The sequence below is a fragment of the Hemitrygon akajei genome, chromosome 3, assembly GCF_048418815.1.
Source record: "Hemitrygon akajei chromosome 3, sHemAka1.3, whole genome shotgun sequence".
Taxonomy (NCBI): domain Eukaryota; kingdom Metazoa; phylum Chordata; class Chondrichthyes; order Myliobatiformes; family Dasyatidae; genus Hemitrygon; species Hemitrygon akajei.
This window is the reverse complement of record NC_133126.1, coordinates 89,113,445-89,138,005: the sequence shown is the minus strand read 5'-3', so window position 1 is coordinate 89,138,005 and position 24,561 is coordinate 89,113,445. Positions and strand designations below refer to the sequence as shown.

At 42.0% G+C, this 24,561-nt stretch overlaps 1 protein-coding gene across 4 annotated transcripts in view; it reads left to right on the top strand.

Annotated features, from left to right (window-relative positions):
- Positions 1-24,561, top strand: part of rpap1 (RNA polymerase II associated protein 1) — a 150,545-nt gene that overhangs the window by 38,547 nt on the left and 87,437 nt on the right. For all 4 annotated transcript variants that reach the window (XM_073040307.1, XM_073040304.1, XM_073040305.1 and 1 more), the window contains exons 8-9: positions 19,274-19,389; positions 21,642-21,740. In XM_073040307.1, the coding sequence (XP_072896408.1) occupies positions 19,274-19,389; positions 21,642-21,740 (215 nt within the window). The remainder of the gene's footprint in view (positions 1-19,273; positions 19,390-21,641; positions 21,741-24,561) is intronic.

The following is a 24,561-nucleotide window of genomic DNA, read 5'->3' as shown; positions in this document are numbered from 1 at the left end:
GAGAGGAGTTACAGGCAGGTGGTCACTCCGGGGCCACAGGAGGCAGATAGGTGGGTCACGGTCAGGAAGGGGAAGGGGCAGGTACTAGAGAGTACCCCAGTGGCTGTACCCCTTGACAATAAGTACTCATGTTTGAGTACTGTTGGGGGGGACAGCCTACCTGGAGGAAGTGATAGTGGCCGGGCTTCCGGCACAGAGGACGGCCCTGTAGCTCAGAAGGGTAGGGATAGAAGAAAGAGGACCATAGTAATAGGGGACTCGATAGTCAGGGGTTCAGACAGGCGGTTCTGTGGAGGTGATCGGGAGTCCCGGATGGTAGTTTGCCTCCCTGGTGCCAGGGTCCGGGACGTTTCTGATCGCGTCCAAGATATCCTGAAGTGGGAGGGTGAGGAGCCAGAGGTCGTGGTACATGTAGGTACCAATGACATAGGTAGGAAAGGGGAAGAGGTCCTGAAACGAGAGTATAGGGAGTTAGGAAGGCAGTTAAGAAGAAGGACCGCAAAGGTAGTAATCTCGGGATTACTGCCTGTGCCACGCGACAGTGAGAGTAGGAATGGAATTAGGTGGAGGATGAATGCGTGGTTGAGGGATTAGAGCAGGGGGCAGGGATTCAAGTTTCTGGATCATTGGGACCTCTTCTGGGGCAGGCGTGACCTGTTCAAGAAGGACGGGTTACACTTGAATCCTGGGGGGACCAATATCCTAGCGGGGAGGTTTGCTAGGGCTACAGGGCAGACTTTAAACTAGTAAGATGGGGGGGCGGAAATCAATTTGAGGAAACTATGGGAGTGGAGGTTAGTTCACCAGTAGAGCAAGTAAGTAGACAGTGTGTGAGGGAGGAAAGGCAGGTGATGGAGAAGGGATGCGCTCAGCCCGAAGTTGTAGGGGAGAAGAAAGAAAAGGATAATAAATTTGAATGCATTGCTAGGGATGAAAAGAGAGGAGGAAGTGGAGAGTATCTTAAATGTATCTATTTTAATGCTAGGAGCATTGTAAGAAAGGTGGATGAGCTTAAAGTGTGGATTGATACCTGGAATTATGATGTTGTAGCTATTAGTGAAACATGGTTGCAGGAAGGGTGTGATTGGCAACTAAATATTCCTGGATTTAGTTGCTTCAGGTGTGATAGAGTAGGAGGGGCCAGAGGAGGAGGTGTTGCATTGCTTGTCCGAGAAAATCTTATGGCAGTGCTTTGGAAGGATAGATTACAGAGCTCCTCTAGGGAGGCTATTTGGGTGGAATTGAGGAATGGGAAAGGTGTAGGAACACTGATAGGAGTGTATTATAGGCCACCTAATGGGGAGCGTGAGTTGGAAGAGCAAATGTGTAAGGAGATAGCAGATATTTGTAGTAAACACAAGGTGGTGATTGTGGGAGATTTTAATTTTCCACACATAGATTGGGAAGCTCATTCTGTAAAAGGGCTGGATGGTTTAGAGTTTGTGAAATGTGTGCAGGATAGTTTTTTGCAACAATACATAGAAGTACCGACTAGAGATGGGGCAGTGTTGGATCTCCTGTTAGGGAATGCGATAGGTCAGCTGACAGATGTATGTGTTGGGGAGCACTTCGGGTCCAGTGATCACAATAGCATTAGCTTCAATATAATTATGGAGAAGGACAGGACTGGACCTAGAGTTGAGATTTTTGATTGGAGAAAGGCTAACTTTGAGGAGATGCGCAGGGATTTAGAGAGAGTGGATTGGGTCAAGTTGTTTTATGGGAAGGATGTAATAGAGAAATGGAGGTCATTTAAGGGTGAAATTATGAGGGTACAGAATCTTTATGTTCCTGTTAGGTTGAAAGGAAAGGTTAAAGGTTTGAAAGCGCCATGGTTTTCAAGGGATATTAGAAACTTGGTTCGAAAAAAGAGGGATGTCTACAATAGATATAGGCAGCATGGAGTAAAGGAATTGCTCGAGGAATATAAAGAATGTAAAAGGAAACTTAAGAGATTAGAAAAGCTAAAAGAAGTTACGAGTTTGGTTTGGCAAATAAGGTGGAAGTAAATCCGAAAGGCTTCTACAGTTATATTAAAAGCAAGAGGATAGTGAGGGATAAAATTGGTCCCTTAGAGAATCAGGGTGGTCAGCTATGTGTGGAGCCGAGGGAGATGGGAGAGATTTTGAACGATTTCTTCTCTTCGGTATTCACTAAGGAGAAGGATATTGAATGGTGTAAGGTGTGGGAAACAAGTAAGGAAGTTATGGAACCTATGACAATTAAAGAGGTGGAAGTACTGGCGCTTTTAAGAAATTTAAAAGTGGATAAATCTCCGGGTCCTGACCGGATATTCCCCAGGACCTTGAGGGAAGTTTGTGTAGAGATAGCAGGAGCTCTGACGGAGATCTTTCAGATGTCATTAGAAACGGGAATTGTGCCGGAGGATTGGCGTATTGCTCATGTGGTTCCATTGTTTAAAAAGGGTTCTAGAAGTAAGCCTGGCAATTATAGACCTGTCAGTTTGACATCAGTGGTGGGTAAATTAATGTAAAGTATTCTTAGAGATAGTATTTATAATTATCTGGATAGACAGGATCTGATTAGGAGTAGCCAGCATGGATTTGTGCGTGGAAGGTCATGTTTGACAAACCTTATTGAATTTTTTGAAGTAGTTACGAGGAATGTTGACGAGGGTAAGGCAGTGGATGTAGTCTATATGGACTTCAGCAAGGCCTTTGACAAAGTTCCACATGGAAGGTTAGTTAAGAAGGTTCAGTCGTTAGGTATTAATGCTGGAGTAATAAAATGGATTCAACAGTGGCTAGATGGGAGATGCCAGAGAGTAGTGGTGGATAATTGTTTATCGGGATGGAGGCCGGTGACTAGCGGGGTGCCTCAGGGATCTGTTTTGGGCCCAATGTTGTTTGTAATATACATAAATGATCTGGATGATGGGGTGGTAAATTGGATTAGTAAGTATGCTGATGATACTAAGGTAGGAGGTGTTGTGGATAATGAGGTGGGTTTTCAAAGCTTGCAGGGAGATTTATGCCGGTTAGAAGAATGGGCTGAACGTTGGCAGATGGAGTTTAATGCTGAGAAGTGTGAGGTTCTACATTTTGGCAGGAATAATCCGAATAGAACATACAGGGTAAATGGTAGGGCATTGAGGAATGCAGTGGAACAGAGAGATCTAGGAATAACAGTGCATAGTTCCCTGAAGGTGGAGTCTCATGTAGATAGGGTGGTGAAGAAGGCTTTTGGAACGCTGGCCTTTATAAATCAGGACATTGAGTACAGAAGTTGGGATGTAATGTTAAAATTGTACAAGGCATTGGTAAGGCCAAATTTGGAATATTGTGTACAGTTCTGGTCACCGAATTATAGGAAAGATATCAATAAATTAGAGAGAGTGCAGAGACGATTTACTAGGATGTTACCTGGGTTTCAGCACTTAAGTTACAGAGAAAGGTTGAACAAGTTAGGTCTCTATTCATTGGAGCGTAGAAGGTTGAGGGGGGATTTGATCGAGGTATTTAAAATGTTGAGAGGGATAGATAGAGTTGACGTGAATAGGCTGTTTCCATTGAGAGTAGGGGAGATTCAAACGAGAGGACATGATTTGAGAGTTAGGGGGCAAAAGTTTAAGGGAAACACGAGGGGGTATTTCTTTACTCAGAGAGTGATAGCTGTGTGGAATGAGCTTCCTGTAGAAGTAGTAGAGGCCAGTTCAGTTGTGTCATTTAAGGTAAAATTGGATAGGTATATGGACAGGAAAGGAGTGGAGGGTTATGGGCTGAGTGCGGGTAGGTGGGACTAGGTGAGATTAAGAGTTCGGCACGGACTAGGAGGGCCGGAATGGCCTGTTTCCGTGCTGTGATTGTTATATGGTTATATGGAGAAGAAAACATTGAGAATATGCCCTCCTTGCTGAAACGTACAACTCATTTCCTGCCAGCACATTGCCAATGAGTTTACAGAGGAGGAGAAAAATTTAATAACCTAGTGTCCTTCACACCCTCAGGACATCTTAAAGTGCCTACAATGCTTTTAGTCACGTAGTAATATAGGAAATATGAAAATTCTTTGCTCGTGACTGCTTAATGATTCTGACCAGGTAACCTATTTTGATTAGGTTGATTAAGGAATTAGATTGGTGAGGGTGCCAGGTGAATTACTCTTTTTAAGAAAACAGATTAATTCTTTGTGAATCATTTGTCCACCCATGAAAGTAGATAGGGTCTTGGGTTAATGTTCCATCTGAAATCTGTGCTAATGAGGAAAATATTTCAATTGTGCTGAGCTCTCTTAAGTACGACAGTTATTGGGAAAGTGTGCTCCCATCTGATTTATAATGGGCCTTCTGGTATAAGAACTTCATGTGTGTGCACTCACACCCCTTGACCTTCTCATTCATCTACATTGATCACCCTTGTATCTCTGCAGCTCAGTTAAACTACTAAGTGTAATCAATGATCTCACTGGACCAAAGATCTAAATCCATACTACATGCTAATGACCACATCCTGCACGAACACATTACTTGGGGTGCCCGAGACAAGCTCTAGCCTATTAGAAGTTTACAAATAACCAGTCATTACTTTAAAGTCACAGGTAACAAACATAAAGGCTTTCCTTAACCTTTAAGGAAATAGAAACTTGGGTAATAAATTCACACATAAATGGCCTATAAAGAGTTTGGAAGGTGCTGCTGGTTTTGAGGCCTTCTGTGGTTTCCTTCCAATGGGAATGCAGAACAACTCTTCCTCCGTGGAACCAAATACCATCCTGAAATAAATATTCCACTATCATCATTTTCCTCTCTGAAACCTTGCCACTGTATAGGGCAATGTCCTGGAGTAACTGTTATCAACTAATTCATCGGTGATCTTCCTTCTAGTTCTGGAGTTGGAGCGTGTGTGGTGATTGCACAGTATTTACTTCTATTCACAGCTCATTACCAAATGAAGAAGCCTTTGTAAATCCTCAGCAGCTTTTAAGCACAAGGTTGAAATGTGGCAAGGAATGTTGGTGCACAGAAATGGCAGGCAAAGAAAATCTCTTAACATGATTTCTTAACCACCTACCCCTGATATCCAGGGGGTCACTTCCTAAAAGAAACTTGACCGGACACAAATCTAATGGATACAAGAGCAGGTCCAAGTTTGGCTAACCTACAATGAGTGACACATTTCCTGATGTCACCAAGGTCTGCAAAGCACATGTCAGGTGCCTGATGAGACACAGTCCACTTTACAGTATGGGCTCAACTTTAATGATCACAAGAAACTTGACAGCATTAGGAATAAAGCAACTCAGTGATTTGCACCCTTATCAACTTCCCTAAATATTCCTTCCTTCCACTGCTTGTGCACTGTGGCGGCACTGTACACTGTCAACGAAGTACACTACAGATGTTCACCCACCCTGCTTCCACAGCACTTCCTAATCCCACAACCTCTCACAGTGCTCCTTGTCCAACAGTATTGAGGGATGCTTTCACTAGTACCTAATCAAGGGATTGCCAATAAATGTTAGCCATGCCAACAAAATTTAGATCCTGAAAATATAAAAAAAATCCTTTCTCTGCTCAAGTTGTACCCTTGCACCTTTATGTTTAGAATATGTGGATTTAATCAAAGTTCGTTTATTCAGTTATAGGACCGTAAGATGTAGGAACAGAATTAGGCCATTTGGCCCATTGAGTCTGCTCTGCCATTTAATAATGGCTGATCCATGTTTCTGCTCAGCTCAGTCTCCTGCCTCCCCCTTTATACCCGGATCAATCAAGAATCTATCAACCTCTGCTTTAAATATACATAAAGACTTGGCCTCCACAGCTTCCTGTGGCAACGAATTCCACAGATTCATCATCCTCTGGCTAAAGAAATTACTCCTCATCTCCGTTCTAAAAGGACGTCCCTCTAATCTGAGGCTGCCTGGTCTTAGACTGTCCACATCCAATGTATCAAGTACTTTCACCATTTAATAGGCTTCAATTAGGTCACCTCTCATTCCTCTGAATTCTAGTGAATACAGACACAGAGCCATCAAATGCTCTTCATATGATAAGCCATTCAATCCTGGAATCATCTCTGTGAACCTCCTTTGAACTGTCTTCAGTTTCAGCACATCCTTTCTAAGATAAAGGGACCCATAACTGCTCACAATACACCAAGTGTGGCCTTACCAGTGCTTTATAAAGTCTGAAAATTACATCCTTGCTTTTATATTTCAGTCTTCTTGAAATGAATGCTAACATTGCATTTATCTTCCTCACCACAACCTGCAGATTAAACTTTAGGGAATCCTGCACAGGAACTCCCAGGTCCCTTTGCACCTCATTTTCTCTCCATTTAGAAAATCGTCAATCCTTTCATTTCTTCTACGAAAATGCATGACCATACACTTCCTGATATTGTATTCCATTTGCCATTTCTTTGCCTTTTCTCCTAATCTGTCTAAGTCATCCTGTAATCCCTCTACTTCCTCAGAGCTACCTGCCCCTCCACTGTTCTTCATATCATCTGCAAACTTTGCAACAAAGCCATCAATTCCATCATCCAAATCATTGACATATAAGGTAAAAAGAATTGGTCCCTATTCAGACCCCTGTGGAACACCACTAGTCACCAGCAGCCAACCAGAAAAGGCTCCCTTTAGTCTCACTCTTTGCCTCCTGCCAATCAGCCACTGCTTTATCCATGCTAGAGCCTTTCCTGTAATACCAGGGGCTCATAGCTTGTTAAACATCCTCATGTGTGGCACCTTGTCAAAGGCTATCTGAAAATCCAAGTGCAGGACATCAACTGATTCTCCTTTGTCTATTCTGCTTGTCATTTCTTTAAAGAATTCCAACAGATTTGTCAGGCAAGATTTTCCCTTGAGGAAACCGTGCCTATTTTAAATCAAGTACCCTGAAACCACATCCTTAAAAAGTGCCTCCAACATCTTCCCAACCACTGAGGTCAGACTAATGGCCTATAATTCCTTCCTTCTACCTCTCTCCTTTTTTGAAGAGTGGAGTGACATTTGCAATTTTCCAGTCTTCTGGAACCGTTCTAGAATCTAGTGATTGTTGAAAGATCACTACTAAGGCCTCCACAATCTCTTCAGCCATCTCTTTCAGAACCCTGAGGTGTACACCATCTGGTCCAAGTAACTTATCTACCTTTAGACCTTTCAGTTTCCCAAAAAACTTCTCCCTTGTAATGGTAACTTCACACACTTCACACCCTAACACCTGGAACTTCCACCATACTGCTAGTGTCTTCTACAGTGAAAACTGATGCAAAACACTTATTCAGTTCATCTGCCAGTTCTTTGCCTTCTGTTGATTTTTAAGAGGTTTCCAATTCTCTAACCTCTTACTTATTTTTGCCTTTTTTGGCTTTTATGTCGGCTTTGATTTCTCTTGTTAGCCTTGGTTGTGCCATCTTGCTTTTAGAATATTCCTTTGGGACGAATATATCCTGTGCCTTCCAAATTCCTTCCAGAAATTCCAGCCATTGTTGCTCTGCCATCATTCCTGCTAGATTTCTTTTCCAATCAATTCTGGCCAACTCCACTCTCATGCCTCTGTAATTCCCTTTACTCCACTGTAATACTGATGCATTTTACTTTAGCTGCTGCTTCTCAGATGTCAGGGTGAATTTGATCACTTTTCCCTAAGCTCTGTAATCAAATCTGGTTCATTGCACAATACCCAATCCAGAAAACCTGATCCCTTCATGGGTTTAACCACGAGCTGCTCTGAAAAGCTATCTCATAGGCATTCTAGAAAATCCCCCTACTGGAATCCAGCACCACACTGGTTTTCCCAAACTACCTGCATATTGAAATCCCCCATGGCTATTGTAATATTACCCTTTTGGTATGTATTTTCTTTCTCCTGTTGTAATTTGTAGACCACATCCTTACTACTATTTGGGGGTCTGTATATAACTCTCATCAGGGTCTTTTTACCTTTGCAGTTCCTTAGCTCTATCCACAATGATTCAACACCTTCCGACCCTATGTCACCTCTTCCTAAAGATTTGATTTAATTCTTTACCAACAGAGCAACGCCACTCCCTCTACCTTCCTGCCTGTACTTTTGATGCAGTGTGTATCTTTGGATATTAAGCTCCCTGCTATAACCTTTCATGCATGATTCAGTGACAGCTAGAACATCGTACATGTCAATCTGTAACTGTGCACAAGTTGATTAACTTTATTCTGTATACGGCACACATTCAAATGTAACACCTTCAGTCCTGTATTCACCCTTTTCAATTTTATCCGCCTTTTACGTTACAACTCATCGTGTTGACTGCAGTTTTGTCCTATCATCAGCCTCTCCTTGCTAGGATTTTCACTACACGTTGCCTCTGTTTGTAAACCAGCTACCTCCCAATGCCTTGCCAAATTAGTTAAAACCCATCCAAACCGTGCTGTTGTGCTGTGTCATATGATGTGGGCAATCACGACCACGATTGTTCTTGGCAAATTTTTTTACAGAAGTGGTTAGCCATTGCCACCTTCTGGGCAGTGTCTTTAAAAGATGGGCGACCCCATCCATTATCAGTACTCTTCCAAGGTTGCCTGCCTGACGTCAGTGGTCATATAAACAGGATTTGTGATATGAACCAGCTGCTCATACAACCATCCACACTTGTCCCCATGGCTTCACGTGACCCTGGGGGCCTAAGCAGGTGCTGTGCTTTGCCCAAGTGTGACCTGCAAGCTTGTGGAGGGGAGGAGTGCCTTGCCCCTCTGATAGAGATGCATCTCCACACCACCACCCATTAGTTGAAGTTACTGAACTATACCAGAGTCAAGTGCAATATTTTGCAGCAAGATCAGCAATTTTTTGTTGGAAAGCTGCTGTGAGACCAACTCAAGCTGAAATGGGGTAAAGGCAATCTCTTTGGCTCAGTTCTAGGCTTAATTATGCTGTTTGGAAGTCCTCTGGTGTGTAATTTGATGTTTTGGCACTCATGCCTTTCTCTTCACCTACCAACAGTTTGGGATGGTTGACTGCTGCTTACCCATGGCATGGTGCTCATACCTGGTAAAAGCTTCAAGGGGGCATACTCATAAGGTGATTGGAAGAAAAAATAGTGGGGATGTCAGAGGTAAGTTCTTTACACACAGAATGGTGGGTATGAGGAATGCTCTGCCAGGTGCAGTGTTAAAGGCAGATACATTAGCAGCACTTAAGAAATTCTTAGACAGACACATTTATGATAGAAATAATGGAGGGCTGAGAGGAAGGAAGGGTTAGATTGATCTTTGAGTATTTTAAAAGGTTGGCACAACATCGTGGGCCAAAGGGTCTGTATTATGCTGTAATCTTCTGTGCTCTGTGTTCTGAAACATACATGTCCTTTGTTTTTCTACTTCAGACTTAGGCCAGACATCTCAAACCTATGACTTCCACATAAGACTTAAACAGAATGACATTGTGGAACAACATTACAAAACCTGCCAGTTTCTCGTGAAATTTAAGGTTCTTAAAAAAAAGGAAGTAGTAACGTTTATTTATTTGGTACAATTCTGGTTTATGGGATGGATGTGGAGGCTTTTGAGGTTTGTCAGGATGCTGCTTGCTTTGAAGAATGAGAACTGTAAGGAGAGTTTGGACAGTTTTCTCTGGAGTGTTGTAAGTTGATGGAGGACCTGAAAAAGTTTATGCAATTGTGAGAGACAAATAGGGAAGATGATCAGAATCTTTTTCCCAGGGTAGAAATGTCAAGCACCAGAGAGCATGAATTTAAAGTATAAGAGGGAAGTTTGAAAGGAGGTGGGCTGAACAATTTTTTTTTTGACACAGAGATGGTGGGTGCCTGGAACGGGCTACCAGGTACACTGATGAAAGCAGATGAGATACTGATGTTTAAAAGGCTGTTCGATTGACCCATGAATATGTGGGGAATGAAGGGTTATGTTGCAATGTAGGAAATAGAGCAGTCATCTGACACGAAGAACTTAAGTAACCTGTCTAATAATCTATATTGGTAGTACTGATTGAAGCATGAGTACTTGCTAGGACACTGGGCAAGCTCCCCACTCTATTAGTGATCAGAGTTCGGTTACGTGCCATTGAGCGGTCACAGGCCTTGTGAAAGCTAGCGCCTCTGACCATACTGCGTTCATACCTTTACACCATTTGAACAAGGTCAGACCTCAGTTTTCAAGGAAGAAGTTACAAGTTGAATTGAATTAACTTTATTACTTACATCCTTCATATACATGAGGAGTAAAAATCTTTACGTTATGTCTCCGTCTAAATGTGCAATGTGCAATTATAGTAATGTATAATAAATAGTATGAATGGCAGCGATGCTTCACTACCAGATGAACTCAACGCCTTCTATGCCCACTATGAAAGGGAGAACACAACTACAGCTGTGAAGATCCCTGCTGCACCTGATGACCCTGTGATCTCTGACTCAGAGGCTGATGTTAGGCTGTTTTTAAAGAGAGTGAACCCTCGCAAGGCGGAAAGTCCAGGCATACCTGGTAAGGCTCTGAAAACCTGTGCCAACCAACTAACGGGAGTATTCAAGGACATTTTCAACCTCTCACTGCTACAGGTGGAAGTTCCCACTTGCTTCAAAAAGGCAACAATTATACCAGTGCCTAAGAAGAATAATGTGAGTTGCCTTAATGACTATCGCCCGGTAGCACCCACATCAACAGTGATGAAATGCTTTGAGAGGTTGGACATGACTAGACTGAACTCCTACCTCAGCAAGGACCTGGACCTATTGCAATTTGCCTATCGCCACAATAGATTAATGGCAGATGCAATCTCAATGGCTCTCTACACGGCTTTAGACCACCCGGACAACACAAACTCCTATGTCAGAATGCTGTTCATCCACTATAGCTCAGCATTTAATGCCATCATTCCCACAATCCTGATTGGGGAGTTGTAGAACCTCAGCCTCTGTACCTACCTCTGCAATTGGATCCTCGACTTCCTAACTGGAAGGCCACAAGCTGTGCAGACTGGTGATAACATATCCTCTTCACTGAATATCAACACTGGCGCACCTCCGGGTTGTGTGTGTTTAGCCCACTGCTCTACTCTCTATATACACATGACTGTGTGGCTAGACACAGCTCAAATGCCATCTGTAAGTTTGCTGATGATACAACCATTGTTGGTAGAATCTCAGGTGGTGACGAGAGGGCATACAGGAGTGAGCTATGCCAACTAGGGGAGTGGTGCCGCAGTAACAACCTGGCACTCAACGTCAGTAAGACAAAAGAACTGATTGTGGACTTCAGGAAGGGTAAGATGAAGGAACAAATACCAATCCTCATAGAGGGATCAGAAGTGGAGAGCGTGAGCAGTTTCAAGTTCCTGGGTGTTAAGATCTCTGAGGATCTAACCTGGTCCCAACATATGGATATAGTTATAAAGAAAACAAGACAGTGGCTCTGCTTCATTAGGAGTTTGAAGAGATCTGGTATGTCAACAAATACACTCAAAAACTTCTTTAGATGTACCGTGGAGAACATGATGACAGGCTGCATCCCTGTCTGGTATTGGGGTGGGGGGTTGCTACTGCACAGGACCGAAAGAAGCTGCAGAGGCTCCATCTTGGGTACTAGCCTACAAAGTACCCAAGACATCTTCAAGGAGCGATGTCTCAGAAGGGCAGCATCCATTATTAAGGTCCTCCAGCATCCAGGGCATGCCCTTTTCTCACTGTTAACATCAGGTATGATGCTGCTTGAAGGCACACACTCAGCAATTCAGAAACAGCTTCTTCCCCTGTGCCATCCGATTACTGAATGGACATTGAACACTTGGACACTACCTCAGTTTTTTTAAAATATACAGTATTTCTGATTTTTGTATGTTTTAAAATCTATTCAATATTTGTATACTGTAATTGATTTACTTGTTTATTTATTATTATTTTTATTTTATTTTTTTCTCTGCTAGGATTATGTATTGCATTGGACTGCTGCTGCTAAGTTAATAAATTTCACGTCACATGCCGGTGATAGTAAACCCGACTCTGATTCTGATTCTAATTCTGTACAACAAGGACAGTCAATATAGCATAGAAATACAATTGTATCAGCATGAACTAATCAGTCTGATGGCCTGGTGGAAGAAACTGTCCCAGAGCCTGTTGGTCCTGGCTTTTATGCTTTTGTGTAGACAAACAAGCTGCATAATTTACTGTATTGTCCGAGACGCAATGTAGTATCCCATGCATGTATGACATTGATGTGTGTGATAATGTGTCACTGCCAGCCCTGATCTACTTGGCAGAGCATGCTCGGTGGGCCATTAAAGTGTTGCCAATCTCCAGGGTTTATTTTGGTAACACCTGTGTAAGATAAATTTCTGAGATTATTTTGTTTTGTCAAAGAACAAGCATGATGGTTAATGAGCCGGTTGCTCATTTACATTACAAATAACACTTTGGAAATGAATGCATGGTAGGTGTGGTTTGTCCTGTAATTTTCTGAGCTTTGACCAAAGCTCTCAGATGATGTGTTGGAGTGGGCGTCATTCAGGGCAACACAGGGGTGCAGCTTGTAGACCCAGCTCTTGTGACCCAGGATCAATCCTGATGTCTGGAGCTGACTGCGGTGGTTTTGTGTTTTCTGTGTAACCATGTGGGCTTCCAAAGACTCTACAGCTCACATACTCAATATTAATCATATAGTTAACTTGCAGAGCCTTACAAGAGTATTCAGCCTTCAACCCTTTGTTCACATAAATGAGTATTACAACCAGGGATTTTGATAAATTTAACAGAAAAATTTTATTTGTGAATCAAATGCTCCTTTTTTCACAGTAGAGTCCAAAAACCCAGAGAAAATTGTAAAGCATAAATAATTAAAAAATCAAAAACTGAAATGTCAGCATTTCAAAAAATATTTATTCCCCTTTGCTCAGTACTTAGTTGAACCACTTCTTGCAACTATCACAGTCAGTAGTCTTGCTGGATATTTGCTTGGCACAATGTGACGGAGCAAGATTTGCCCATTTCTCCTTGCAAAATTGCTCAAACAGTGCCAGGTTAGTTGGGGAGCGACGGTGGACAGCAGTCAGAGATGTTTGATTGGGTTAAGGTCAGGACTCTGACTCGGCCAACCAAGGACATCAACTTTCTTCATTTGAAGCCACTCTGTGGTTGCTCTGGCCATGTGTTTGGGCCTTTGTCCTGCTGAAAGACAAACTTCCTCCCCAGAATAAACTTTCTGGCAGAGGCCAGCAGATTTTTATCCAGCATCTGTCTGTATTTAGCAGCATTCATCTTCCCAGATTTCCAGTCCCTACTGCTGAAAAGCTTCCCAATATCATGACACTACCTCCACCTTACTTAACAGTAGGGGCAGTGTTACCTAGCTGATGTGCAGTATTCGATTTAGACACAAGTACTGCTTAACATTGAGGCCAAAAAGTTCCACTTGAATTTCATGCAACCAAAGGACTTCTTCCATGTTTTTACAGTATCTTCTAAGTGACACATTGCAAAGTCTTTACGGGTAAGAATATGTTTTTTTTTTTGGCCAGGCTGTCTTCCTCTTCTATAAAGACCCTTTTTGTTCAAAACCTTAGAGATTGTGGAGCCATGAACTTCATCTCCAGTTGCAGCCACTGACTTATTCAACTCCATCAGAGTGACTGTTGGTGTCACAGTATCTTTTCTTACAAGTGCTATTCTTCTGCAGTGACTTGAAGTTTAGAGGGGCAACCTGACCTAGGCAGTGTGGCTGTTCTTTCAAATTTTTCCCAGTGGACTGCACTGAGCTCCGAGGTGTGGTCAGTGACATTGAGATGGTCTTGTACCCTTCCCCAGATCTGTTCTTCTCTATTATCATTTCCCTGACTGGCCTTGAATACTCTTTTGTTTTCATTTTGGTTTGGTCTACTGAGAATCTACCATACCGTTGGACCTTACAGAGAGGGGATTTATTCTTATGAATTCATTGAAAGCAGGTAATACTCCCAATTTTCTACAGCAAATTGGGTGTTAGTAAGGTGATACATATATAGCACCTGAGGATAGTTAGTATAGTAATTACAGAGGAAATGAGTACTTTTTCAGCCTCACAATAATAGTTTAAAAAAAAATTTTAGTAAATTGTTGGCAGGTTTTGGAATGTTTCTTTTCATTTGACCTGGTGCAGAGGATTTTGTAAGTTAGCTCAAAAATCCTACTTCAATATACCTGTATTTTAAATTTAGAAAATGAGACAGTAAAATGTGAAAGTAGTTGTGGGGGTTGAAGACATTAATTTTTTTTTCCTTTTTTGTATTTGCCAATTTGTTTCTCTCTGGTTGTTTGTCTGCCTGTTGTGTGCAATCTTTCATTGATTCTTTTGTGCGTCTTTGTACTTACTGTGAATGCCTGCAAGAAAATGAATCTCAGGGTAGTATATGAAGACGTGTATGTAATTTGATAATAAATGTACTTAGAACTTTGTATGGAGAAAGGAGCCAAGGAGAGTTAATGGAAATATGGGGAGAATAAAATGGCAAAGTGTGAATGGATGTTTGATGGTGGGTGGGATGAAGAGCCCGTTTCTGCTCTGTGATCCTGTGACCTAATGACTGTTTCTGAAAATCAGCTTCAGTGGGTCAAGAGTTCAGGCATCCATTTCAATAAAGAAGAGATACTTTTCTCTAGCTGGAGAGCGAGTGGAGTGCTGCAGTGTAATCCAAATCTGTGGCTTTGGTCAGGCAGGCATTGATTGATCTGGGGCTGTGCGGTGGTGGCACTGTGCCATCAGCTTTTGGGTACTCCCTGGAGGATTTGGGATGTACAGTTGTGCCCCAGCTGTAACTCTCTTCTGCCTGACTGCAACAGAAGGTGAGTGTTCATATTTTAAATGCAGCTGCTTGGTGTCACACTTCACTCTATCACAGTGTTGTATTGTAACTAGTACTTGCAATATAATATCTCAAAGTTTTTACTGTCCTTGAGCCACAGGCAGATTTTGCTCTGCACCAAAGACATTAGTTGTTTGCCTTGGATCAAACTTTACTTTCCAGTGTTGTTCCGTGCAAGTCTTTTACAGTATGTCACCATCGAGTTATAGAGCATGGAATCATGGCTATCAGCTAAGCTCATACGTCAACAAGGTGTTTACTATCTGAGCAAGTCTGATTTGCCTATGTTTGGTCTGGTTCCTTCTGAACCTTTCCAATCTAGAGCATGGCCCTGTGTTGTACAGCACAGGGCCTCTCTCTGTGCAAGTGGCAGCACAATTGCCCCATTGCCTTAGCTCACTGCCTGTCAGTCTAATTGGATGTTGAAGAAAGTCATTGACATTCACATACAACTAAAACTACTTAGCACCTGTTAAAAATGGTGCTTACAACGATATAATAAGATATGCTCAAGTTAAATAACTTTTAAAAACCTGCCCAATTAAAATCTTACAACAAGATGGTTTCCTTGCCCTTCTCACAGCAGCCAGTTTCTCCCAGTGATTTTAATGAGGCTGGTGACATGGTGCACGCTGAGTCAGAAATCTTAGGCAGAGTGGAAATTGGTGCTGTCCCATTGTTCTGGTGCAGTGGCTTTGCCAAGCACAAGTAAGTAAGAAGTAGAAGTAAAAGTAGGCCATTTGGCCCCTCATGCCTATTCCATTGTTCAATAATCTCATAGCTGACCTTTTACCTCAGTGTTGCTTTCCCGTATTAATCTCATTTCATTTGATTCCATAATATCTTTAAAAAGAGTGTTGGTCCCCGTCTTGAATATTCATGGTAACTTAGTCCTCTCTGGTAGTGAATTCTGAAGATTTGCTGACTTCAAGCAGAAATATCTCCTTTTCCCAACGTAAACGACTATTGCAGCCCATTGTTTGGGAATAGCCCAGTTACAGCCTTACTGCTGGCAGATCCAGCCTGAATGTGGCAGATAATCTATCCTTGAATTTGAACTTGAACTCTTGCGTGTTTTTCTGTTGAGAGAATTGGTGAGGAAGAACACTTCATGTTAGTAAAGAGAGAGGGAACACTTTCCATTTCAGCTCCCTAAACCATCAAACACTTCCAGATCTGGTAGCATGTTATATGGACTGTGAAATAAGAACAAAATGTGGAATGGCTCAACAAGTCAGACAGCTTCCATAGAAAAATAAGCAGAGTTATTTGGGGCAAATAATATGCAATCAGAATGGAGACACAGTGCAGTACTTTCTACTTGGCTCTGATGTTTGGCTGGACAGGAAGACCTTGCTTTGATTTACTTGGCGATATTCTCACCTTTTGAGTCAGCTCTTTTATATATTTTATTTTGTGAGTCTACTCCAGAGAGAGGAGCACAAAACTAGATAAACCTCATTATATTACTGAAAGAAAGTTTCACTCCCTGAAACTTGGTTGCAATGTTAAACTGTTTACTCCCTTGTAAAAGAAAGTCTACTGGCACTACTTGGAACTTGAGTTGGGGAGGGTGGAAGAGGAGTAGCTCTCCTTGCTATGTGTATAAAACTTTAGCTAGGGCATTCCAAGATGGCGGCGCGACGCAGCTTGCAGCAGCCACTCCGGAGCTGATTATCTGTTATTTGTGAAGCCGGGTGCCGTGTGCAATCATAATCGGATGAAAAACGGACGTGGGAGCACGGAGGAACATCTGGAAATCTCCAGGAAGATCTTCTTCATTGCTACTGCTGCTGTGAGATCCGGGTCTCTGCTGGGAAGAACAGGCCCCCAGTCCTCGGGGTCGCGTTGCTAATGGCCGTTGGTGGGGGTGTCTTAATACGCTCGGCAGAGGATGGTGCTCGGAGAAGCTGTGCTGGAGGGGATGGTTGGAGGCTTGGAGGTTCGACGGACTTGGAGTCCACTGCGGTCAGAGCGCTTTCACTGTGTGCTGTGTCTGCGAGGCTGGGTTTGACGGAGCTTTCATTGTGTTAACTATGTAGTTTTGTGCATGTCTTGTTTTGTCTGGTGGAATTGGAGCTCCTTTCCGGGGAACGCGCTAAGTTGGTAGCAAGGTATTAATACGCAGCAGCCTCTCCGGACTCTGGATTGGGGATTGCCAAACGTTATGTGGATTTTCTGGTGTAGTCTGTTTTGTCATGTGCTTTTGTGATATCATTCTGGAGGAACATTGTCTCATTTTTTAACTGCATTGCATTTGTGGTTGCTAAATGACAATAAACTGAATCTGAATGAACGATTTGCAGTTTTGTGTTCACTTCTGGTTGCCACACTGCAGGAAGGGTGTGGAGGCTTTAGCGAGGGTGCAGAAAAGGTTCTCCAGGATATTGCCTGGAGTAAAGAGTATCAGTGGTAAGGACAGGTCAGGCAAACTTGGATTGCTTTATCTGGAGCATTAGAGACTGAGGAAGACTTGATAGAAGTCTATAAAATTATGAAGCACAGATGGGGTGTTTTGTCCCAGGTGGAAGTATCAAATACCAGACTGCCTAGGTTGAAGGCGAGAGAGAGAAAGTTTAAAGAAGATTTATGAGGCAACTTATTTTGCAAATAGAGTGCTTGAGTCTCACTGTCTGGGGATGTGCTGGAAGCAGATAAAATAAAGACATTTAGGCAGGTGTATGAACAAGCAGGGAATAGAGGGGTATAGGTCGTGTGCAGACTGATGGGATTAGTTAGTTTGGCATCATGGCCAGTTCAGACATGGTGGAACCCTGGAACTCCAGGGTCTGTTCCAGTGCTGTACTGTCTTTGCTCTTTGTTGTATCTTAGCTAATTTTAGCCCTACTAACATTGCTGATGTAGATGTTATTACTTGTAGCACTTCCATTAACGCTGCACTGTCCAAAGTATTGTGCAGGACATGAGAAACCATTTGACTGATTTTGCCCATGCCAGCTCTTTAGCACAGCTGGGTTACAGCCCCTGGAGTTGTTTCCCGTTACAGGTATGTATCTAGGAGCAGAAGTAACTAACAATGCCCAGCCATTCAATATGTTTATTGCTAGTGTTACGTACCCCGTAACTGGGTGTCTTACCAGCAAAGATAGAAGTGTCCATTGGAGTCTGGTGATACTATTTTCAACAATATTTATTAGCAAAAAATATACAAAATAATATCAATGCGAATATACAGAGAATATACGTTAGCAATACTAAACCTAAAAGTGCGGGTATAATAATAATCACTAATGAAACAAGCTCTATCGTTGTCTAGGGGATAATGAATTGTCAGATGGAAATATAAAGTTCAGTTCAGTTCATGCAGGCTGCGGTAGTTGTTGGTCGCGGTGTTTCAATTGTTGGAGAGAGAGAGAGAACGTGCGAACAGTAACATCTATTATCTTGCCAACCTTCCTTTACGATTTTGATCCGTCGATGCTTTGTTGTGGCCATTCACGTATGACCCCTCCGTCCTTTAGCTAGACCGTTCTTCTGTGGTGGACTCGTCACCCAGGCAAGGGTGGACACACACACAAGCCCCCACCGGTCTCACTACAAAACACTGTGAGTTAAAATTTACCAACCCTTCGTTCGGTCTCCGGTCTCCCACCCTGTCTCGTGGGGGTTCTGATGCTCACTAGCGTTTCTCCTGGTGCGTCTGAGGGGTGTTACCCCCAGACCTCACTTTTATCCCACTCACGGGGTCTCAGGTGTCAATCAGGTTAGGGTGATGTAACCCATCAAACCAGCCCACTCTGGTTGCCCCCTGAGGGTTTCAATGAATAGAACAGTACCAAGTAAACAATCCTTCTCCAAAAGACAATAGCAGTAATCAATGGTTCCGTTCCTCTTTTGTTAGTAGGAGACATTCCACCTTAGCTGTGCCTCTCTCTCATTAACTTTCATGAGCTGTTATCAATAACAACTGCCCTGGCAGATTTCCTTTTGTCTCTCTTACTTCCTTGTTAGCAGCATCGAAATAGTAGCGATTTGCGATTTTCCAAAAGGGGAGGGGGCATGGGCGACTGCACCCTTCTGCCCATCAGAGTTGTTCATCCTTCGTAACACTAGCCTCAACTCCCTTCTGTGCCAGATCCCCATAGGTTTCAATTCCCAAGTGTTTTAAAAAATCATCTAGTTCCACCCTAAGTATTTTTGATAAACCAGTCACCACGATTCTCTGGGTTAAAGAATTCTTGAGATATACCTCCCTCTGAAAATAGATTTCTCAACACTTCTGTTTTAAATGACACAACTCTTATAACTCTGCATCTCGTTCAGCAAGTATCTAGCTCTCGTTTGAAAGTTACTACTGCTTGCTTCCATAAGCTTTCAGGAAATGTGTTCCAGATGGCAAGAACTCGTGTTTTGAGGGAAAATCTTTTCCATGTTGCTTGAGAGTTTTTGGCAAGGCTTAAATCTGGATCTGTTGGTTACTTACCCTTCTGCCACTATAATGTTACTGCATCTCTATAGAACCTGATATTCCACTGAAACCTGAGAAAGGATGGGTCCACATGGATGTGTTGGAGTATGAGAAGCTGGAATGGATGAAAGATCTGCCTAAACCCAGATGGCGGAAGACCAATAAGGTGACTTATGGCAATATAGATACTGTAAGATGGCTCAGGGCCTCTCTAACTTAGAAACTCTGGGACTGGGTAGTCCTGTATGGAACAATGAATGAGAAGACAATGGGTGGCCATGATATGTGAAGCAGTAGGAAATTATGGGATTGAAGAGTCCTATGGATGAGCTGTAAATCTGTGTGAGTGAGAATCCCTGGCATAAACGTGGTTCTGAAGACAACATGTCACAGAGCAGCGAGAGAGACTGAATGTACCTATCGTGCAACAGAAAGACTGAGGAGCCTCAGTCATGGAACGTAGAGTCTGTAGATCCAGCAATTCTGTCATGGAGATACGTGTGGAGGAGTGAGGGAGGAGCAGTATGATGGCACTAAGAGAGAGATTGTGGGACTGAGTGGCACTGTGATAGTCTTCTCTCTTTTAATCTTTTTGTTAGTATTAAAAATATTATGAACAAAATACAATTAAAATATTAATAAGGGATTACAAACATATAAACTCCCATTACACATGAAGGAATACATAAACAATGAATACAGTATAAGTAAGCTTTTCCCAAACATAAACCATATAGTGTATATATGAACAAGGTAAGTCTAGATATTCCATAATATATAATATAAAAAAAAGAGAAAAAAAATATAAATCTATATATGAAAGTTAACTAATCTACTAATCTAATATCTAAGAAAAAAAAACGAAAAAGGAAGAAAAAACTAGAAAAAAACTAAAAAAAAAAGAAAAAAAAAAGGGCTGTTCATAATATCTCACAAGCATACATAAACATCAATGTCGTCAACTCCGATCCTCTCAACATACATACGATTAAAGCTGAAAAAACCAATAAGCCTGGCACAGGGCCATTACATCATATGAAAATATTGAATAAATGGTCTCCATATCTTTTCAAATTTAATAGAAGTATCAAATACAGCACTTCTAATTTTTTCTAAATTTAGACATAACATAGTTTGAGAAAGCCAATGAAATACCATGGGAGGATTAATTTCCTTCCAATTCAACAAAATAGATCTTCTAGCCATCAAAGTGAGAAAAGCAATTATTCGACAGGCAGAAGGAGATAAGTGAAGTGAGCCCATCATCGGTAAACCAAAAATTGCGGTAATAGGATGGGGTTGTAAATCAATGTTCAGTACCGCCGAAATAATATCAAAAATATCTTTCCAATATTTTTCCAAAATCGGACATGACCAAAACATATGAGTTAAAGACGCGATTTCTGATTGACATCTATCACAAATAGGGTTTATATGAGAATAAAAATGAGCTAATTTATCCTTGGACATATGGGCCCTATGCACAACCTTAAATTGTATTAATGAATGTTTGGCACATATAGATGATGTATTAACTAATTGAAGAATTCTATCCCAATTCTCAATAGGAATAATTAGATTAAGCTCTCTTTCCCAATCATTTTTGGTCTTATCAAAGGGCACTGTGTGATAGTCTTAAGTCTGGGAAGTTTATAAAAAAAGCATGAAGATACCAAAGCATGTTATGAAACAGAGAGGGTCTGGTACTGAATGGGTGGGTTTGTGGTCAGTTTTGACTCAGTGGAGTGAAGGGCCCGTATCTCTCCATGAACAGTCTGCTTCAGAAGCGGGTAGACTGTGGGGATTGTGTTGTCCCAGTTGTGGAGCTGCAGAGAGTTAAGGGGAGGGGCTGAGTTGTTTCACAGAATAGTGAGCAAGTCAATGGGACTGGTGGATCCTGAAGCAGGGAAAGACGGAGACCAGGGGGTGCTTTGGTGGAACAAGGAGTCAAGTGACCCATCATAGAGCAGTGAGAAACTCTGAGACCAAGAGGCTGTGCCATTCAACAGTGAGAAACAGTGGAAGTGACTCACCCAGGCTTGGAACAGGGAGAGACTGTGACACTGTCATGCAATACAGAAAGCCAAAGAGATGATGTAGACTTTTTGGACTAGCAGCCCTTTGTGCCAAAGAGAAAATGATTGACTTGAGCTTCATTCAGCTAATCAAGGCAGGGCATGGGGGGTGGGGGCAGAAGTTTAGATAAAACATGAAGCATGGATGCAGTTTTACAAATGTTTCTTTACAGTCAAAGTTTCCATTATTGAACTCAAATCAGTATATAAATGAGAAGCATTATAACATTATAAATGAGAACCTGCTGTTGGGGTTAATTAAAATGTGATCCCTCCTCTTTCTTACAAAATGTGTTAGTATCCATGGTGTTCAATTAATTTCTTTTTTGCATACTGTATTTAGGAGATGCAAGCAAGGTTCAATTTCCATGGTGACTTAATACCTCCAGGTGTCGATGTTCCAACTTATCTCGGATTGCACCATCATGGGGAAGAGCCAGAGGTTAGACATCTTGGTCCTCTTGTATCAGAATACCTTTAAGTTACTGTTCCACATTTGTTACAGTGAGGGCTTTAATGCAAAGGGATTAAAGTTAAGTTCTGGCTGCAGAGCTCTGGTTAATTCCAAAACTGAGCATTGTATTCAAATCTGGGTGTCTTACATCAAGAAGATTCACTGAATTTGAGCAGCACACAGTGCCAGTTACCAAATTGATGTTTTGGTTGAATGGGTTGAACTGAGGACCTTGTATTCCCTTGAGCAGTAAGGTTGAAAGGTTGTAGTTACATACTATGTGGAAGAAGGATCTGCTGCCCACTGAGTCGATGTCAACCAACGGGTACCAATTTATGCTAATACTATACTCATCTCAATTTATTCTCCGTGCATTCCCATAATTCCATCTAGATTCTGCCATTCATCAGCATCGGGGAAAAATTACAATGGCTGACTGCTAACCTGCACATCCTTGAGATGTGGGAGGAACCCGGAGCACCTGAGAGAAACACTCATGGTCACAGGAAAAGTGTGCAAACTCCACAAAGCACCAGAGGTTAGGATTGAAGCTGAGGTGCTGGACTTGTGAGGCTATTGTATCATCCTGAAATTTCCACCTGAGGTCTTTTAAATGATTATATTGTAGGTTTTGGTTGGATGGCTGGTGAGTTTTGGTGGTGGAGTTAAGAACAAGAATTTATAACTTTTAAATAAGAGCCAGGTCATGCACAGGTAATGTCAGGAAGCACTTTTTTTCAACAGTAAAGAGGGTTAAAATCCAAGGGATTTTCCTTTTCTCTTCTCCCTCATATAGTCGTCAGCCAAAGTTAACACAGCTTACGGGTCTGTTGTAAATTTCAAAACTGAGATCAATACATTTTATTTAGGAATGGGCTATTAGGAGGCGTAGATAAGTGAATGGAATTGCAGAATTCTTCTTTGCTCCAGTATGAGGCTATTCCACAATGGTATTGACTGGATCTTCTAATGTGTTAATCACAAATGCCTTTCTCTTCTCAAAGGCTATTATACTCACCTGATGTCTGGAGGGAAAGGTGTAAAACAATAGTATTCGAAGAATGGTAGAAAATGCTGCCCTTCCTGTATTATTTCAAGATGAAAATTCAGCCCATTACAGGATAAAATAACTTGTGTTTACAAATCACCACAAAACATTACAAAACATGTTCCAGCTGAGGAATTTCTTCAGAAATAAACCATCCTGTGACATGCAGCAAAGAGGACGAAGTAACAAGTGTTTGGGCACATCACCCTCAGCAGGTTATCCATCCCACACCACATTGACTTTGAAATATATTGCTCTTCCTTTACCACCACTGAGGCAAAATCCTGGATCTCCTTCCCTAGCAGTGCTGTGGGAGCACCTTCATTGGAAGAATTGCTAGTAGTTCAAGAGAAAGGCTCACCACCATCTCTCAAGGACAGTAGAGTGTGAACAATAAATACTGGTCTTGTCAGTGAGGCAGAGGTCATGAACGTAAATTTGAAAACTTTGAAACAGCTGGTTTGTACTTTACAAGGTTCCACTAACAGCACTCAGGCATGCATGTCATCTGGTTTTGTGACGTTAGCCGAGACTATAAGATGGAGAAGAGGTAGGCCAATTGTGTCATTCTGTAAGATAATGGCTGTCCTGTACCTATCAACTTTGCTATCGGATTCCCATGTCCTCTGATATCCAGGGTCCCAAAATTCTATTAATCTCAGAGCTGAATATATTCAAAATCTGAGCACCAACAAAGTGGAGAGTAACCCTTGATGGAAAGAAATTACTCTTCAAATCAGTCTTGCTCTTTATCCTGAGACTATCTCAGAATCAGGTTTATTATCACTGGCATGTGTTGTGAAATTTGCTAACTTAGCAGCAGCAGTTCAATGCAATACATTATATAGTAGAAAAAAAACAAAATAAAATAATAATAAATAAGTATACATATATTGAATAGATTAAAAATTGTGCAGAAATAACAGAAATAATATATATTTAAAAGGTGAGGTAGTGACAAAGGGTTCAATATCCATTTAGGAATCAGATGGCAGAGGGGAAGAAGCTGTTCTGAATCACTGAGTGTGTGCCTTCAGGCTTCTGTACCTCCTACCTGATGGTAACAGTGAGAAAAGGGAATGTCCTGGGTGCTGGAGGTCTTTAAAAATGGATGCTGCCTTTCTGAGACACCGCTCCTTGAAGATGTTGAAGATGTCCTGGGGACTTTCTAGGCCAGTACCTAAGATTGAGCCAAATAAATTTACAACCCTCTGCAGCTTCTTTTGATCCTATGCGGTAGCACTCCCTATCCCCCCCCCCCCCCCCACCCCCCCACCAGACAGTGATGCAGCCTGTCAGAATGCTCTCCACGGTACATCTGTAGAAGTTTTTGAGTGTATTTGTTGACATACCAAATCTCTTCAAACTCCTAATGAAGTATAACCACTGACTTGCCTTCTTTATTATTGCATCGATATGTTGGGACCAGGTTAGATCTCTAGGGATCTTGACACCCAGGAACTTGAAACTGCTCACTCCCTCCACTTCTGATCCCTCTATGAGGATTGGTATGTGTTCCTTTGTCTTACCCTTCCTGAAGTCCACAATCGGCTCTTTTGTCTTACTGATGTTGAATGCCAGGTTGCTGCGACACCACTCCACTAGTTGGCATATCTCACTTCTGTACGCCCTCTCATCACCACCTGAGATTCTACCAACAATGGCTGTATCATCAGCAAATTTATAGATGCCATTTGAGCTGTGCCTAGCCACACAATCATGCATATACAGAGAGTAGAGCACACACCCCTGAGGTGCACC